This window comes from Anolis carolinensis, chromosome 1 (assembly GCF_035594765.1).
Source record: "Anolis carolinensis isolate JA03-04 chromosome 1, rAnoCar3.1.pri, whole genome shotgun sequence".
In the NCBI taxonomy this organism is placed as follows: domain Eukaryota; kingdom Metazoa; phylum Chordata; class Lepidosauria; order Squamata; family Dactyloidae; genus Anolis; species Anolis carolinensis.
Window position 1 is genome coordinate 283,911,348 of NC_085841.1, and position 18,279 is coordinate 283,929,626.

Consider the following 18,279-nt stretch of genomic DNA (forward strand, 5'->3'; position numbering starts at 1 on the left):
TTTCTCAAAGACCACCTCCTCTAATATGGGCCTGCCCAAAATTTGAGTTCTTCAGTAGAGGCCTTGTTGTTTGTATGAGTAGCTCACAAGCCTAGATAGCATGCCATGCACACTGTTTTTGGGAGTCTCTGTCAAAAGAAATTAGGATGGCTTCATTTGTTTTGTGTATCTGGCAGGCAGCAGAAACAATGTTGTTCTTTGTGACCTTTGGTGTTTGAAATCACACCGTCTGTTTTATTTTCAATTATTTTAAAAACTATTTTTATTTTATTTTAATTTTTTTTTGCATTTTCTAAAGTGTTTATTTCTGTATTTTAATTTTTTTATCTTTAGTACATCACTTGGTGGGCTAGGAGACAATATGTATTAATTACCAGGTCCAGGAATGTGGGTTTGTTTCTCCTCCAACAAAATGAAGTTTTAAAACAGAGTGTGCCATTACCTTCAGGAGCATGACTTAGTAAAGTGAAAAGCCAGAATCTCTCTCAGGACAAAACACTAAGTTGTCTGTGCTTGGCTTGCTCCAGGTTAATGTGAACACTCCAACTTTCAGAAACACCCAAGATTAGGCACCAGCAATGTTGTTCACTGCCAACGAAACATAATTTTCAGCAGTTCTAGTATGAATGCAACTATTGTTATATCTAACAATATTTGTATTTTTTAACTCAGCTTTTAAAAAAATTGATATGGAAGATGTTTTTAGACAGGTCAGTTTTTAATTAATAAATCAGTACTACAAAAGCATTTGTTCAAAGGCACACTTAGATTAAAAATATTTTTACAGTGTTAGATATCCTTAATCTTCTAGAAAGGTTGATGCTTTTAAAATAGTGCTAATATAGGCCTTTCAAAGGTTACTCAAATGTTTGTGCTCTATTAAACAGGACTTTTACGGGCACTAAAATAAGCACTATTCCTGTTGATTTGTGTCAAGAGCAAAAGATACTTCGAACTTTGTAAGTAGATGCTTACTCATTTTTATTTCAGAGGAAAATCAATTTGCATGATGTGAATTTGCCTCTCATTATGGATATCCAATCCAATATATATTAATGTTTGCCATATCCTTGGATGTTGGTCACCTTTAATGTTGTAGATTTGAAATGGAATATAACCAGCACAATGTGCTAAGGAAGAATTAACTTTTGGCAAAAATAAAAGACTTGCCAGGCCGGATTTTGGTATTAGGAGCATTTTATTGCACAAATGTTCTAAAAATGGCTGACAAAGTTGTAGGGTTGCAAGAAATTCCACTACATGGCATTACCTTAAACATCAAATGAGATAACCTGATTAATCGATATTTAGGGAAGTATATCGTTTATCCATTGGGTACCCATTTGTTTCCCTAGTTTCTGAAAAAATATGAAATGTATAGAACTTAACAATCACAGATATTTGGGAAAGCAACCAGTAGTATTACTTTCTCTTTCTTTTTACCTCCTCTCCATTTAGCAGATGGAGCTGCTATTTTTTTTTAAGTTGTCTCTCTTTAATTCATAGTACACTTTTTTAATCTAACCATTCAACCCCATTTTAATCTAATTCATATATATGTCTATTTAGAAATAGCGCCCATTGTGCTCTACTGTCAGGTTAATATGCAAAAGAAACCAGTCTAGTTATCTAGTTTAAATTATGCACTGTGATATTGAACCCCTTTGGAGTGGCAAGAGATGGCTAAGAAAAAAATTATTTACAACAAATACTATGAAGAGGCTCTATTATAGAATCTGGAATCTTCCCATTAAATCATAAAATTAACTATGCTCTTTGTTTCTTTTTCCCCCTTGTCAAGGGATTTGTCCTATAACAATATAAAACAAATTCCAAGTTTTAAAGGCTGCAGTTCCCTGGAAGAAATGTAAGTAACTCCCACAACAGAACAAATCTCATTCCACCCCGGTATCTGTGCCACAAATCATGAATCATTATGTCAGGTTAACTTTTGCTGTAAGAAGATAGCGTTTTAAAACAAGCATTCACCCTAGACTATGTTTTGTGTTTGTAATGGAAAACTGACAGTAAACACTAAGTGGCAATATGTTGAACCTTTCACTACCTTTTCACCAGAGTTTGGATTCTAATTTAAACTTTGTCTAATCTACTTTATTATCTCGCTTCCTCGTGTCATTTCATTTCCTTTTTCTGATACAGAGGAGGTGATAGCTGTTCACGTGTCTCAGAAATTCAATAGCAACTGAGGCAGTACAACTACCCATGGCTTCCAGTGGTTCCAATGTGGATCACAAATCCTATGGACTAAGAGTATCAGGCCCTGGAAAGAACAATGTATTCCTCACCACCACTACCACACACACATATAATTTTGTTGATTGGTGGGTCTAACAGCTGTTTTCCAACAAATTCTAAATCCACTGATAGTGTTATCATCTGTACCACAATTTAAACCATTTGCTAACATAAAACAATGCTGTCTCACTTCTGTTTTGACTTATACTTTCTTGCTTGAACATGGTCTCTCATCCTCACCTTTTCTTCAATGGAAGAATTGTCTTGAGTCTTCATTCAAGAGCTCATTTTTTATTTGTGGTTGAATGAAATAGGCTATAATGCAACGTGCCTTCTCTTAGTGAGCCTCCTCCTTGATTAAAATAATTTCTGAATTTCAGATATTTACAGCATAATCAGATAGAGGAAATCAGAGAAGATACTTTCCAGGGACTAGCATCTCTACGTACCCTGTAAGTATATTCGCCTTAAGAGAAATGACATGAGCTAAAAGATGTGCTTAATATTAGTAAATCTTGGCATGCTTAAGCAAAAGAATAATCTGTAAAATACCTATCTGTCTGCAACTGTGTCCAGACCAGCACTCTGCAAAATGTTTCATTTTATTTTATCCTTTTGTGGCCAGTATGTCCATATTTCATTCATATGCACTTCTCTAATCCTCGTGTTTAAAACAATACCACATAAAAAGCAGAAATTATAATATTACAGGGGTTTCTAAGATGTATAAGGGAAGCTCTAGCAGTTGTAGTAATAAGAACAATATCAATAATACATTTTATTTGTTACTTGCCTCTTTTCATGGCTTGACATGAGGTACAACACAGTTGAAACACCAAGATAAAACAAAATACCTATATCAAAATACATAATACAAAGATTAAAACATAATATTTAATACAATACAAATTTAAAACTCATAAGTTTAAAATTGACTGGTATGTGTGCCAGAAGAAATGGATCTTTAATTGTGTCTTAAGTTTTGATAACTCATTTAGTTGTCAGATCTCTTCTAGCAAACAAATATGGAAAATATGAGCACGGTGTTAGGACATTTTACAACATGCGGTATACTGTCTTGTGGAAAAGCGCAGAACATTTGGGAGAATGTTACAATATATAACTTCAACAATACTTGTGTATGCTTAGAGGTGAAAGAAATTAGGTTCCCCAACATAAGATGAATGGCTGATGAAGATGTGTTAAATAGCAGAAATTGAGAAATTTACTATATTGATTACATCTCTAACCTTTAGAAGGTTAATCGCTGACTAGCATTAAGAAAGACTGGAACCTGTCCATTACCCTTTCACAACAAGGCAATTAGCTATTTTGGGTTTCATTAATTAGTAGGGTTTGGTTGTAAGTAGATGTGTGATTAAATTATTGTTTAAAGGAAATAATAAGGGTTTAAAACTATCAGATAGAGAGGGAGACATTTGTGTTTTTTTATATACAGGCAGTCCCCAAGTTAAGAACAAGATAGGTTCTATAAGTTTGTTCTTAAGCTGAATTTGTATGTAAGTCAGAACAGGTACATTTTTAAGTGTAACTTCAGCCATATATATACACATATATATAGCGCTTTGGATGACATAGGGAAGGGTTAACACGCCTGTGGCGTTTATTTGGATGTCTGTGCCCCTGTTCAGAAGATTTCGCCTCACTTTCTGTCCTTGTGATAAATGGATTTTGAAAAATGTGGGCTTGTTGTGGAAACAAGGAATGGTGATACAGCTTCAGTGGAGACACCTTTTCCCCATGATAACTCAGGAATGAATTTTCCTTCTGAGGAGCAGATTTCTCTCATTTCCTGTTATTTCACCCTGTTCTTAACTAGAAGACATTTGTAAGTGGGATGTTTGTAACTTGGGGACTGCTTGTAATTGTTTAGTTGTAGTGTCCAGTAAGTAGTTGTGTAATCTTTGCAGTGTTATATATCTAAAATAGTTTTAGCTTTTCTTGTTAAAAAATTAAAATTAAGTCAGAAAACTAGAAATTCAATACACTTAGGAAGTGTTTTTGTGGGAGAGAGCCATGAGGTAGAATTTAGGATGTATTAGTTTCTGGGGTGATGCAATGGCATGGTTTAGTTTCTTTTTTAAGTATTATTTAAAAAAATATATTTTCTGAGTCACTTTCATCACTTACTAGCTATGTGTGTTCATAATTTTAATAATGGAGCCTCTGGTGGTACAATGGGTTAAACCCTTGTGCTGGCAGGATTGCTGACCAATAGGTTGGCGGTTTGAACCCGGGGAGAGTGGGTGAGCTCCCTCTGTCAGCTCCAGTTCCCCATGCGGGGACATGAGAGAAGTCTCCCACAAGAATGGTAAAACATCAAACATCCAGGCGTCCCCTGGGCAATGTCCTTGCAGGCGGCTAATTCTCTCACACCAGAAGTGACTTGCAGTTTCTCAAGTTGCTCCTGACATGAATTTTTTTTTGGATGAATTGGTATGTTGATAAAATTAACTCTGGAAAAACTGGGGCTAGAAAAATTAGCAGGACTAATGCTAGGAGATCTAAGACTTGTTAGAGTTCTGTAATACAAAAACACATACATTCTTAAGAAGTATTACAAGTTTTTGATCAAAGAAAGTACAGATGAACCATTAATACCATATGCTGGGTTGCAAAGTTTTGAGTTCCTCCCTAGTAGTTAAATTGGGAGGAAATGCAAAGTAATGCAGATGAGCTGATGCTCATTTAAAAAAGGAATAGACTTTTATATTTTCAAACTAGATAACTTTAGAGCTGTGTCAATAACCCCAAACTATAGAGGTATTGTTTCTCAGATTTCTAGTATATGAGAGGTCCTTGAATTGTATAAAAAATGTCACAACGACCTTGTAAAATACAGTTGAACTGCAGTTACTTATTTGCTAGAAACCTACTGTGACATAAACATGATATAATCATTGAAGTTCAAACAGTAGGCATTTGGATGTGTCAATGTAAAGCACCAATTCCACTGTATTCTTTCAAATTGCAGTGATCTCAGCAGAAATTTGATCCACCAGATTCATAAGGAAGCTTTTACTACACTTGGTGCTATTACCAACCTGTAAGTATGTCATACAGCACAGTCCAAGTTGTAATCATAAAACTGTATAATTTCTCTTTCTCAAAAATACATGTTCCTGTTTTAATAACAATTAGACCACCATTCGGGCTGTATGTAGCTATATAAGTAAATTGTCACCTCCATATCTTGTTACAGTAGTTTTGTAGATTATTTATGTACTGTGAATGGTCACCTATTTTTAAGACAAGCATTTTCATTAGATTACCCAGTATTACCCATCATGATAGTACACCCCTATCACTTTTTTCATACTCTTTCTCAAAATTCTACTCTTCAGTGTCTCCTACACCTAGTTTACCAGGTGCATTCAGCAGCTAGCTTTCCAGACAGGCCACTTGCTTTGAGATGGAACCACTGTATCTTTGGAAAAAGCAGCATTTGCAAGCAAAAGAAAATCAAGGATAGTCAAAGCCACTTTCTAGATTTACTGGTCAGAGGAGATGGTTGGTCCTAAATTTGGCCATCTCCCAAAACAGCAAGAGAACCTAAAACCCCAATGTAGGAAAGTGGATAGTGTGTTGAATCTAGAGCCAAACATATTCTTTCTGAATTGCACAGCTCACTGGGTGGCCTTGGGAAGTCATCATGTCTCAGAGTTGCTATTGGATTAATCCTGCATGTGCTAATCCCAATAAGGTTTGCTTATTCAGATATTTTGCATCTTATCTTTTTGCTCACATTTGGTTCCTGCCAATATCTTTTTAGGGATTTAAGTTTCAATGCATTGACTTCTTTTCCAACTGGAAGCTTGAGTGGGCTAAACCAGCTTAAACTAGTAGGCAATACTGAACTGAAAGAGGCACTCTCTGCAAAGGATTTCATGAAACTCAGGTGAGTCAGTCACTGAATCTGGGATCATGCACATGTTGCACAGTTGTTAATAAGTTAACTTATTAAACCGCTCCGAGCCAAACTGGGAGTAGCGGTATACAAGTTTAATAAATAAATTTAATAAATAAACTTGCGATGTTGGATCGATTATTTGTGATACTGTGTTTTACTGGTGGTGTTGACTGCAAGTTTTTATAGTTATCAACATTGTTGCAGTTGTAAGCCAGAAGCAAGCAATAGGAAATACCAAAATGGTCCACTCACTCAATTTTTCATTTCTTCTGTTGATGAATTTTGGCTGTGTCAGAAAAGTTGCAGTTATTTTAAAAACAAGGAGTGTAGAGAGTACAATCTTTTTTTAAAGCAGACTCATGTTTCCAGAAGACACGGGGAAGTGTGATTCTACTTTAAAACAAAGATGTATAGTGTCTGTATTACTTGTTTTCAAAACAAATTGGGTTTTTTCCCCTGCTATCAATGCTCAGCTGGAATCCAGTGGCACAAGATCAAATATGGGGGCATGGTCTTCTGGGAAGGTTGCCCTCACTGGCTGTAAGCTATATGATTGAATATAAATAAAATCATAGCTAGCCCCTTTCTGTAGATGTGTGTGTGAGAGAGAGAGGGTGGGGGATTGGCATTTGTCAAGAAAAGGATACAGAAAAGGAACATCAGAGGTGTGCAGTGAATGATTTCATACAAATAAAAACAGTGAGAATGACAGGTATGTGCCTAGTTCTGTGCTCACCTGGACATTCAGTTACACAACAGATTTGTAGTAATGTCAGAACTTGCATTTTGTCTTTTTCTCTTTCTTATAAATTCACTTCTTTGGGAAATTCTATAATTATATTAAATCTTTCATTGGGAGGGATTTGGGGAAATGGTAAATTTGAATTGCTGCTGGCTTAAAAATAAAGAAAAGCTGTCTCTCATTCTTGTTTAACTGTCTAGATCCTTATCCGTTCCATATGCTTATCAGTGCTGTGCCTTCTGGTCTTGTGACTCTTACCTAAACTCTAACACTGAAGATTCCAGCCATCAGAGTCAGAGTCAATCAGTTTCAAATGACCAAGGTAAGTGATCTGGTTTAGTAACCATATGTTTAAGTGGTTGGAAATTTAGTGTGATCACCTTATTTGGAATCTGTAATGGTGGTGAGATCATTAGAATGAATGAGGAAAAATAGAAAAGAGGCTAGGAATTTTCAGTCAAAGAATAACTTTCTTGAGTTGGAAATGGACAATACTCATTATACCCTCCTATGTTAAACTGTTCAGCTGTCACGTTTCTGTGCTGCTAGTTTATTCAGATGGAATAGATTAAAATAGTTTGTGGGGAGGAAATTCGTCAATCCTTTTTTTTTTCTGTGGCTGCTGATGTGTGTTGGAAGATTCAGACTCCCTCTTCTCCATTCCAATTTGAGGACATGTTTATTACTGCTCTGCTGTGCTATGATCTGTGAACTTTCATGCATTAAACTTGGATATAGATTATATAGCCTTCATTTATTTGTAGCCTTGTACAGATAACAGACTAGAAATTAAAGGTTTTGCCTAAGAACTTTGCTGACTTGTTCTCCAATATCTGCAAGAATATAAACCTTCTAAGATATTTTAATTTAATATTAAGTGAAAATGTCACATACTAAGCTTCAATTTTGTTTTTTTAATTGAAAACTATCAAGTAGTTCCATATTTTAATATTTATCTGATTAATCTTCTTTCATTTAGGCACATCAGATACAGATGCTCTAAATGGTGATGAAAATGAAGAACTTGGACAAACCATAATTCACTGTACACCCACAACAGGTAAAGTACTGCTTTCTTTCTTACATTTATGCCTTGACATTTTGCTTTTTTTAACAGATGTTTGATTGAACAATTGAAGGAGAGTCTACCAGCTGCCAAAACAATTGAAATCTGATCCTCTGCAATTTGCCTGTTGGATCTAAACATGCCTTCTGCAACTACAGAGTGCAGGTCTTCCATTATTTGAAAGTGTCCACATTGTGGTCTTCTTAATCTTTGTTTCTCTGGGCCAAGCAAAGCTTTCTCTTTTATCCATTCGCCGTGAGACTTAGCTGTTCGGATCATGCATCTTTCTGGTTGCCCTTCTGTACAGATGCTCCCATTTGTCAATTTCCTTTTTTAAAAATGTGGTGTCCAGAATTATATACAATAATAGGGTAGAATAGAACTTGACTTCTGCTGATGTGTTCCAAGTTTGGATTCACTTTTTTTAAAAAATTATTCTTCAGACAGTTGTCTCAGATTTTATTTTACAACAAAGCTGAGCATATCAGCTGCAGAAGGATCAGAGACTGAGCCCCCCTCCCTCTGAGGGCAGTATTGGCATTGCTACCTTAAAATTGTCATATCACCAATTTGTCAGGGAAGGTTGGTGAACTAAGCACTATTTTGGGCTTATGGAGACAAGGCAGCCATTTTTCCAGCTATTTTGAGCCACTTTTGGTTAGTAAAACTATAGATGTACATTTTAGTGGGGTTTTGTGAGGCTCTCGGGGCCATGTAGCCCCAGGTTGCACTTTCTCCATCTCTGGTTTGCAATAAACTAGGACTTCAGTATCATCTCTACACATACTACTGTGAAGCCAGATCTTCTCCATGCTATATGTATGCCTTGATATTTCAATATAGTACTTTACTTTTATCTCTGTTGAAGTTCGTCTTGTTGGTTCAGTCCATCAGTTTATCAAGATCATTTTGAATCTTGTTTTATTTTATCCAGTTGTTTGTTCTTATAAGCAGCTTGGTAAGCAAGGTCTTTACTCCTTTGTCAAAGTATTTTACAAAATGTTGAACCCCACAGAAACCTGAGGAATTCCACATGAGACGGCCCTCCTGGTACAAACAGAGCTTGCTGGTTTTGGTTCTTCAACCAGTAATGGAGCCTCCTAACACATGGTAGCATTCAGACCACAATTTTATCATGTTGCCATATCATGGCACTTGGTGAAATGCTTTGCTGAAATTAATATATATTATTTGCATGATCCACAAAACTTGGTAGTTTTGTTACAGAAAGTTGTGAAATTAGTCAGGCATAATTTGTGATTAATAAACACATCTTGATTCTTGATAGTCAACACTTTCAAGATCTGGGGATTACATTTTTTCTAAAAATGAATTCAAAGTAGCTAGGCTTCTTTAAAAAGTGCCTCAACTATTCTCAACTGTAAATTCTTTCCAATACTTTTTAATGGGCTGAACACAGTTCTCTTTGTCACAATCCACTTAATTTCAGTTTCTTTTCTTTTTCACTCAAGCATTTAGTGTAAGTTCTACATTACCAGCTGTACACAGGGACTGATTGCATCACATCTAACAATTATACTTTCAACCATTTTAGCAGCTGCTTGCATGTCTCCCTCAAACCGTGTAGTTAATCTTTCACATTTCTGTCAAGTGTTAGACATCCCTGTTTTTTCTCCTTCTGTTAATTCCTGCTGAAGGCCATGGTCTCGTTTTAGTAAAAGGTGCAAGATAGTTTCTGTAGTACAGTGGCTTATCTGAGCTACTATCAGCCCCAATATATCTACCAAATGCAGGATTTCAAATTTCGGTGCTAAGATTGGTCATGTAAATTATCTTCTGATTTCCAAACTGAAGTGCATGCAAAGAAAAAGAAAAGAAAAATAGCTTATCCTAGTAGATTCAAAGCTGTTGCCGCTACTTTTCCACCAAATCCTTGCTGTGTTTACAGTGTCTAATTTTGGGGATAGCTTTTCATAGCCATAATGTCAACTAGCTAAATCAGGGGTCCTCAAACTTTTTAAACCGAGGGCCAGTCCACAATCCTTCAGACTGTTGAGGGGCTGGATTATCATTTGAAAAAAAAAATACAAACAAATTCCGATGCACACTGCACATGTGTTATTTGTAGTGCAAAAACAACAACAATAACAAGAACAATGAAAGAACAATACAATATTTAAAAATAAAAACAATTTTAACAAACATACATTTATCAGGATTTCAATGGGAAGTGTGGCCCTGCTTCTGGCCAATGAGATAGTCAAGTTAATTAGGGTTGTTGTTGTTGTTGTGTGCCTTCAAGTCATGTCAGACTTTGGGTGAGCCTAAGTCTAAAATTTATTTATTTATTATTTATTTATTTACTGCATTTATTTACTACATTTGTATCACACCCTTCTCACCCCAAAGGGGACTCAGAGTGGCTTACAAATTATATGTACATACAATATATTATATTATTAGCATAGCACAATATTAGCATTATATATTACTTTATTGAACTATACCACTATACTGTAATATTATGAGTAATATTATATGTAATATAGAATATATAATTAATATTATTATGTGGTATTATTATTAGTGTTATATTGTATTACATTATAATATTATTATCAATATTATATGTATATACAATATATTATATTATAAAACTGATGGCGGGGGCCAGGTAAATGACCTCGGAGGGCCGCATCCGGCCCCCGGGCCTTAGTTTGGGGACCCCTGAGCTAAATTAATGGGATTTGATCACTGGAAACGAGTTGTCAGCCAAATGCACACAGTAATAGAACTAGGGAATCTTCTAACACAGCCTAGTTCTTTGGACCTCTGGAAATGTAAGCTTTGCCTTACATTTTAATCAACTGTGACAAACTTCCCGTAAGATAAATTGTGCTTATTTTCAAATAATCTCTTTCCTGGTAGTAATAAATGTTATGTGGTGCTATAAAATAACATTTCTTTGTATTGTAATCTTCCTTGAGAATTATTTTATAACTGCTAAGACAGTCTATGGGTTTCTTAAATACAATGTAGACAACAAGTCCATTTAGATCTCTCCAAAAATGGTTGTAGTCAAGGTTTTGTAATGCTTTTACTACTTTTTAGTTCTTTTATGGGGCGTATTTCAATTATAACCTTATTTGTTTTAATAATGTTTATACTATCATGCACTAACCTTAATTTCAGTGGAAGAAGGATGATTTAAAAATAGAAATAATAAAATGATGTCTTAAAAGTAAAATCTAAAATAAATAAAATCTAGAGCATGGGCCCTTTTTTTAAAAGGGAGGTGGGAGAAATAGTAATATAGAGCCTTATGGGTTTATTTATGCCTGTGTGCTGTAAATGTACAATTAGCTGAAGCCTCACTAAAATCTAAAACATTCCCTTCTTGCTTGAGAGATATTTTCAGATGGTTCTTCCTCATTTGAATTATTATCACTTCAGGGGGATTTTATAGATAATGCTATATTTGCATTTCTTTAGGGTCATCTAACTCTATGTAGGTTTTTAAATGCTGTTTCCAGAAGTAATGCATGGCCTTAACAATGTTAAGAAAACATATCATTAACTAGCCACTTGCTTGTTTGTTTTTTACTTCGTTAAATTATTCTTTTGTTTTTCTTTTCTTTTTAAGGTGCTTTCAAACCCTGTGAATACTTACTTGGAAGCTGGATGATTCGTCTTACCGTCTGGTTTATTTTTCTGGTTGCTTTGTTCTTCAACATGCTTGTCATATTAACCATATTTGCTTCTTGTACTTCACTGCCTTCATGCAAACTGTTTATAGGCTTGATTTCTGTATCTAATTTACTTATGGGGATCTACACCGGTATATTAACTTTCCTGGATGCAGTCTCCTGGGGGAGGTTTGCAGAATATGGTATCTGGTGGGAGACAGGCAGTGGTTGTAAAGGTGCTGGATTTCTGGCTATCTTCTCTTCAGAAAGTGCCATTTTGTTTCTAATGCTAGCTGCTATTGAGCGGAGCTTATCTGCAAAAGTGATTCTTAAAAAAGGTAAAAGCAATCATCAAAAGCAATTTAGAATTGCAGCCACTCTTGCTTTCCTCTGTGCATTGGTAGCAGGGTGTTTGCCACTTTTCCATAAGGGAGAGTATTCTGCATCACCCCTTTGCCTACCCTTTCCCACTGGGGAAACACCTTCCTTGGGCTTTACAGTGACTTTAGTGCTCCTAAACTCCTTAGCCTTTTTGCTAATGGCTATTATTTATACCAAACTTTACTGCAACTTGGAAAAAGAAGACTTGTCTGAGAACACACAAGCCAGCATGATTAAACATGTTGCTTGGCTAATCTTCACCAACTGCATATTCTTTTGCCCTGTGGCATTTTTCTCCTTTGCACCACTCATCACTGCAATCTCTATTAGCCCTGAGATCATGAAATCCGTCACTCTGATCTTTTTCCCATTGCCCGCTTGTTTGAATCCAGTCTTGTATGTGTTCTTCAACCCTAAATTCAAGGAAGATTGGAAGTTGCTAATATGGCACATCACCAAGAAGAATGGTACCGGAACAGTTGCTGTCAATACTCAAGGTGGCTGTGGGACACAGGATTTCTATTACGATTGTGGCATGTACACGCATCTGCAGGGCAACCTTACCATGTGTGAGTGCTGTGAGTCATTGCTTATATCAAAGCCTGTACCATGTAAACACTTAATAAAATCTCACAGTTGTCCTGCGCTGACAGTAGTCCCTTGTCAAAGGCCAGATGGCTATTGGTCAGATTGTGGTACCCAGTCTGCCCATTCGGATTATGCTGATGAAGAGGACTCTTTTGTCTCTGACAGTTCAGATCAAGTACAGGCTTGTGGGCGTGCCTGTTTTTATCAAACCAGAGGTTTTCCATTGGTTCGTTATGCCTACAACATCCCAAGGATTAAAGACTGAAAGACTTCACTACATACCATGTGCTAAAAAGGACATGATCGTTCCTATAGACATTAGCTTTTTTTCAACTTTCTTTTTTACCTAGAAGCACTTTTTAAAAATCATTGTTTGATGCTAGATATAAAAAAGGGATATAAGCAGTAAATGTGTTGAGCTATCATTTAAAATAAGAGCTGTTGCTCTTAGTGTAAATAATTGGAAAACCAAAATTTATATAATCATTTTAACTTCCCTTTTCCCTTGGCAACCAGTTATATATTATGTTTATGTTCTTACAATATTCTTTCAGATGAGTATGCAGTTGTAACTTACTGCTTCTGTTGTAATGTGAAATCTGACACGTTTTACGATCAAACAAAATACAACAAAGCTGTAAATGAGGGGAGGGGAAATAATTGTTGCTAACTTTTGTATAGCATTTCTGACTCAATCTCAGGACAATTCACTGCAGGGCCAAAATCTGGCAGTATTCTTCCCATGTGCAACTGTTAGACAAATACAGACAAAACATATCTTTATACAATCAATGGCTTAACTGATCTGGAATATGGTTTTACTTCAATATGTTGTACAGAATTTACAGAATTATTATTATAGAAAATTCCAGCTCTCATGATGAATTCTGGATACAATATGCTCTATCTTTAGAATTCTAGCGATTAACAAGTTGGGGATTTCTCTTATTAGCCAAGTATCAAAACATGTTTGCTAAACTCATGTGTTACTCTGTGGGCTCAGTTTGCTTTTTCTCCTGATCTCCAAATCTGTGTTTGGTTTCTGCCATTATGGTGATTTCCCCAACCTCCACTGTGCATATGGAGCAGCCTACAAATGGGAGCATGTCGTTACCTGCAGAATGAGGAAAATATAGAGGGCATGGATCCCCAGAGCATTTTAACCTAGAGGAGGACAGGCTACGCCCGGGTCACCAAGATGGAACTGCACATGTGTGATGGAAGGCCTGTGAATATTTGAGTTATGCTATGAGTCTTGGGATAATAAAATGGGCCATAGAAATCTACACTGTGTAACATCATAAACAGCTGTCATGGGGAAAATGTTATTTAGCAATGGAAATACATTGAATATACTCTTGTATAAGTCAACCTCATGTATAAGCCAAGGGTAGGTTTGGTGACCAAAGTTAGATTTTTCTATGACCCATAGAGAGCAAATACTACGAATATGTAACAAACAGTCATTTCCCTCTTTTTTCAAAAATGCATATAGGCAACATACCTAAGAGATAGAGGAGGAGAAGATTTTGTTTATTTGAGGGGACACAATGGGGAATAATGGTAAAATGCATTGCTGATCTGAAAATGTTTACATCTATACAAATATGGGTAAGAAACAGAATATTAATGAGGAAAAGACTAAAAATGCAGCTTGAAAAAGGGAACGGGGTGGGAAGATGAAAAGGGAAAGGTAAGCAATCTGACTCTATTAAGAACAAGAGGCAGAAGCGAGAAGCTCCCATTCCATTACCTTTACCCAAACTGAAGAAAAAACGGCAGTCTTCCCTACCTTCTTTTTCAGCCTGAGCACAGTGGCAAGTGGCAGAGGCATTTTGGATTCTTGAATAGGGGTTGCCCCTATTAAAAATAGTGACCACAGTCTATCTGCATAGAAGGTTGTGCAGAAAGCCCCTACTAAAAATGGCCATACTATGCTCCACCTTGGGTGCCCCAAATGGCTCTTCTACATTGCTACCGAACTCTGCTGAGGCCGAAGTGAGGTAGGAGAAAAGGCCTATTATACCGAGTGCAAAGTACTATGTACTGCAATTATAATTCAAATTATGCATATACTCATGTATAAATCTTTCTTTGTCTGGTTTGGGCCCATTATAGGGCTAGAAACGTTTCACCTCTGCCTTTTCTCACTGCCTTCATGCTGGGACCCTATTTTTTCTGCAAAAAATAGATTTATACATGAGTATATGTGTAATTTGAATTGCAACTGCAGCACATAGTACTTTGCACTCAGTATAATAGGCCTCAACATAGCATTTACAGTAGAGTCTCACTTATCCAATCTTCACTTATCCAACATTCTGTATTATCCAATGCAGTCTGCCTTTTAGTAGTGTTTATGTAGTCAATGTTTTCAACATATCATGATATTTTGGTGCTAAATTCGTAAATACAGTAATTACTACATAACATTACCATGTATTGAACTGCTTTTTCTATCAATTTGTAGTAAAACATGACGTTTTGGTTCTTAATTTGTAAAATCATAATGTAATTTGGTGTTTAATAGGCTTTTCCTTAATCCCTCCTTATTCAACATTTTCTCTTATCCAATGTTCTGCTGGTCTATTTATGTTGGATAAGTGAGACTCTACTGTATTTGGAATAAAAATTATTGGGACCCTCCTAAACTTAGAAGTGAAACATGTAAGCTGCCCTCCCACATAGAAACATGTTTTGCTGCTACATTACAGTAGTGTGTAAATGGGCTTCAATTAAAATCAAAGGTTGGGATAAAGTTAATTCTTGCATTTTAAGGTCCTGCTCGATTCATATTTACTAAGTCTGATCCTTGTTCTCCTTAGTTTGAAGTTTGTGCAGCATAAAATGTTGAATTCATGATCAAACTAAATCATAGCATTTTCAAAACAAATGCTAACATTTTTTTGAAGTTCCACTGCCATACCAGAAATTCTGGCTCAATTTTTGCAAAATGATTTAATCTAGCTTGCTTTTAGGAAAACTAAATTGTATATAGTGTGTATAAAAAGATTTTTTCCCTCTGTATTGTAAATTATTGGATAAAATACATGACAGGAAATGTGGCTTCAGTGCATTTTGTTAATTAAAGCTACCTCCTGAAATAGAGCAGCTGCCAGTAGCAGAATGTTTAAATTGTGGTTTATATATTTTTGGCAATGTAAATAAACATTGGTTGTACATTGTTGTTATAATAAAACCAGAAACTTTGTATATCAAAAATTATTTAGCTTGTACAAAATATGGGATGCTATCATTCTTGTATACTGTAATTTTTATAAGCCTGAATCATTCATAGTAAAATCTACAGAAACTGAGAACAAGGGTTGAGGTGAAGTGTTGTGTTTGTATACTTCCATTGCTGAAATAGACTTGCAAATTCAATATGAATGTTTATGCTGGTATGTGTTGTAAGGTGACGTTTTACTGTATACTATTCAAAACAAGACTTGGCCATATGAAATGTGCTTTCAGAGCTAAAAGCTACAATATTCATAATGATTCACTTAAATCCAGAATGCTACCTTTTTCAGATGTGCACACACAGCATTTTTTTTTCTTTTTTGCTCATTATTTTGTGGCAAGCAGTAGGCTAGTGTGTTCTTTGTGTACATGCTTCTGAGGCTCAGAGAGTGTGACTTACCCAATGTTACTCAACTGGATTCCATGTCCAAGCGGCGATTCAAACCCTCGTCTCCCAGAGGCTTAGTCCAAAGCACAGATCACTTCACCACACTGGCTCCCATAATTGTTTTAAAAATAAAATTAAATATAGAACTCAGCAATGTTTACAGAAGGCTGAAATCTAGTATGTGTGTATATGTGTGTGTGTGTTTCAGTCTCACTCTGAGAGATGGTAGTGCTTTTGTGCAAGTGAAGTTTTGCACAGCACTAATTCCTGTATTTGACATTGTGAAATGAAAACAATTTATTCAGCTTTGTAAACATTTTTGGAGTATAGGTGATATTGGACTCTATTGGGAAGAAAATATCAGGTTGTGTAGGAACTGCCATGTAAAACAAGACTTTCTGGAAATGGTGATCATTAGTAGACTGTTGAAAAAACTAATGTTCAGAAGAATGTTAAAAGAAAGCCTGCAACCTATAGCTAATATTACAATGAGAAAATTAATATATTTCAAATTCTCTTGCTCCCCACTTGAGTTCTTCAGATTTCAAAATCTGCTTTTGCTTGCACACACAGGATTTAATTAACTACTGTTGAAAAGCCAAAACTGCAAGTTTGTCTTGTGTATTTGAAGCATTAAGGCAAACCAGTCATTCACACTTTTATTTTCCCCTTCCTGCACTGCAGCATTTATATAATAGGTTGTTACAACATTGGTGCATGATGAATGACTAAATGATTTGTGTATGTTAAATCTTTTAACAGCAGTCGTCTTAACATGGTGAAGCATTTCAATTGTTGTGTTGATAAGCTGTAACTTATACGGAATAAAATATAGTAGTATTCCTTCGAACACTCCAATAACAAAAGTGTTGGATAGCTATAGTCTAACCAAAAACATCTATTACAAACAACTTATTGTGTCAGAAGCAAATTGAGGATACAGTTATAATGTATTTAAAACATACAGTTAAAAACTTGGCATTATGTTAGATTTCCTTTGACCAAAAGCTGGCCACTTGGAGCGCCTCTGGTGTCACTGTGAGGAGGTCCTCCATTATGCATATGGCAGGGCCCAGGTTGCATTGTAGTAAGTGGTCTGTGGTTTTTGCTCTTCTCCACACTCGCATGTCATGGACTCCACTTTAGAGCCCCATTTCCTAAGATTGGCTCTGCATCTCATGGTGCCAGAGCACAGTCTGTTTAACACCTTCCAAGTCACCCACTTCTGTGAGCCCAGGGGGGAGTTTAACTTCTGGTATCAGCCATGGATTGAGGTTCCGAGTTTTAGCCTGCCACTTTTGGACAATCGCTTGCTGAGGTGTTCCTGTGCGTAACTCTGTAGATCTTAGGAAGCTCTTTCTTGATTTAAGGTATTGCTGCCCTGGCTGATACCTGAACAGAGGATGGGCCAGAGATGTCAAATGCCTTGGTCAGTTCATTACAGGCTGCTACTTCCGGACAGATGTCAGGTGGTGCAATACCGGCTAAACAGTATAATTTCTCCAGCAGTGTAGGGTGTAGACATCCTGAGATAATGCAGCATGTCTCATTACAGGCCACATCCACTGTTTTAATGTGAGATGTATTCCATACTGGGTATGTTCTCAGCAGCAGAGTAGAAAGTGCAAGGGCAGATGTCTTCACTGTACCTGGTTGTGATCCCCATGTTGTGCCAGTCAGCTTTCATATGATATTTCTAGCACCCACTTTTTGCTTGATATTCAAGCAGTGCTTCTTATAAGTCAGAAAACGGTCCAGAGTAACTACCAGATACAGTGTTCCCTCACTACTTCGCATAAATCATAAAAAAATTACAATTTACAGCCTAAGGAAGGGAGGAAGGAGAAGCCAAAGGGAGAGAAAAGGAGCCCAAGTGGCAACAGGAGAAGGAGGCGATTGGTTGATAAAGACTTAAAATAGTGTATAACTACTAAAATAATCTATAAATATCAAAATAAATATAGTGGCCCTATTTTGCAGATTTTCACTTATTGCGGGTGGTCCTGGAACCTAAGGTAAAGGTAAAGGTTTCCCCTG

The 18,279-nt window shown here is 36.2% G+C and overlaps 1 protein-coding gene across 1 annotated transcript in view; it reads left to right on the forward strand.

The window, feature by feature from the left end:
* Positions 1-15,934, forward strand: part of lgr4 (leucine rich repeat containing G protein-coupled receptor 4) — a 118,626-nt gene extending 102,692 nt beyond the window's left edge. Inside the window, exons 11-18 of the mRNA XM_003225628.3 lie at positions 888-959; positions 1,802-1,867; positions 2,637-2,708; positions 5,252-5,323; positions 6,050-6,175; positions 7,130-7,251; positions 7,909-7,989; positions 11,600-15,934. Coding sequence (XP_003225676.1) covers positions 888-959; positions 1,802-1,867; positions 2,637-2,708; positions 5,252-5,323; positions 6,050-6,175; positions 7,130-7,251; positions 7,909-7,989; positions 11,600-12,876 — 1,888 coding nt within the window. The 3' untranslated portion in view covers positions 12,877-15,934. The remainder of the gene's footprint in view (positions 1-887; positions 960-1,801; positions 1,868-2,636; positions 2,709-5,251; positions 5,324-6,049; positions 6,176-7,129; positions 7,252-7,908; positions 7,990-11,599) is intronic.
* Positions 15,935-18,279: the final 2,345 nt, after the last annotated feature.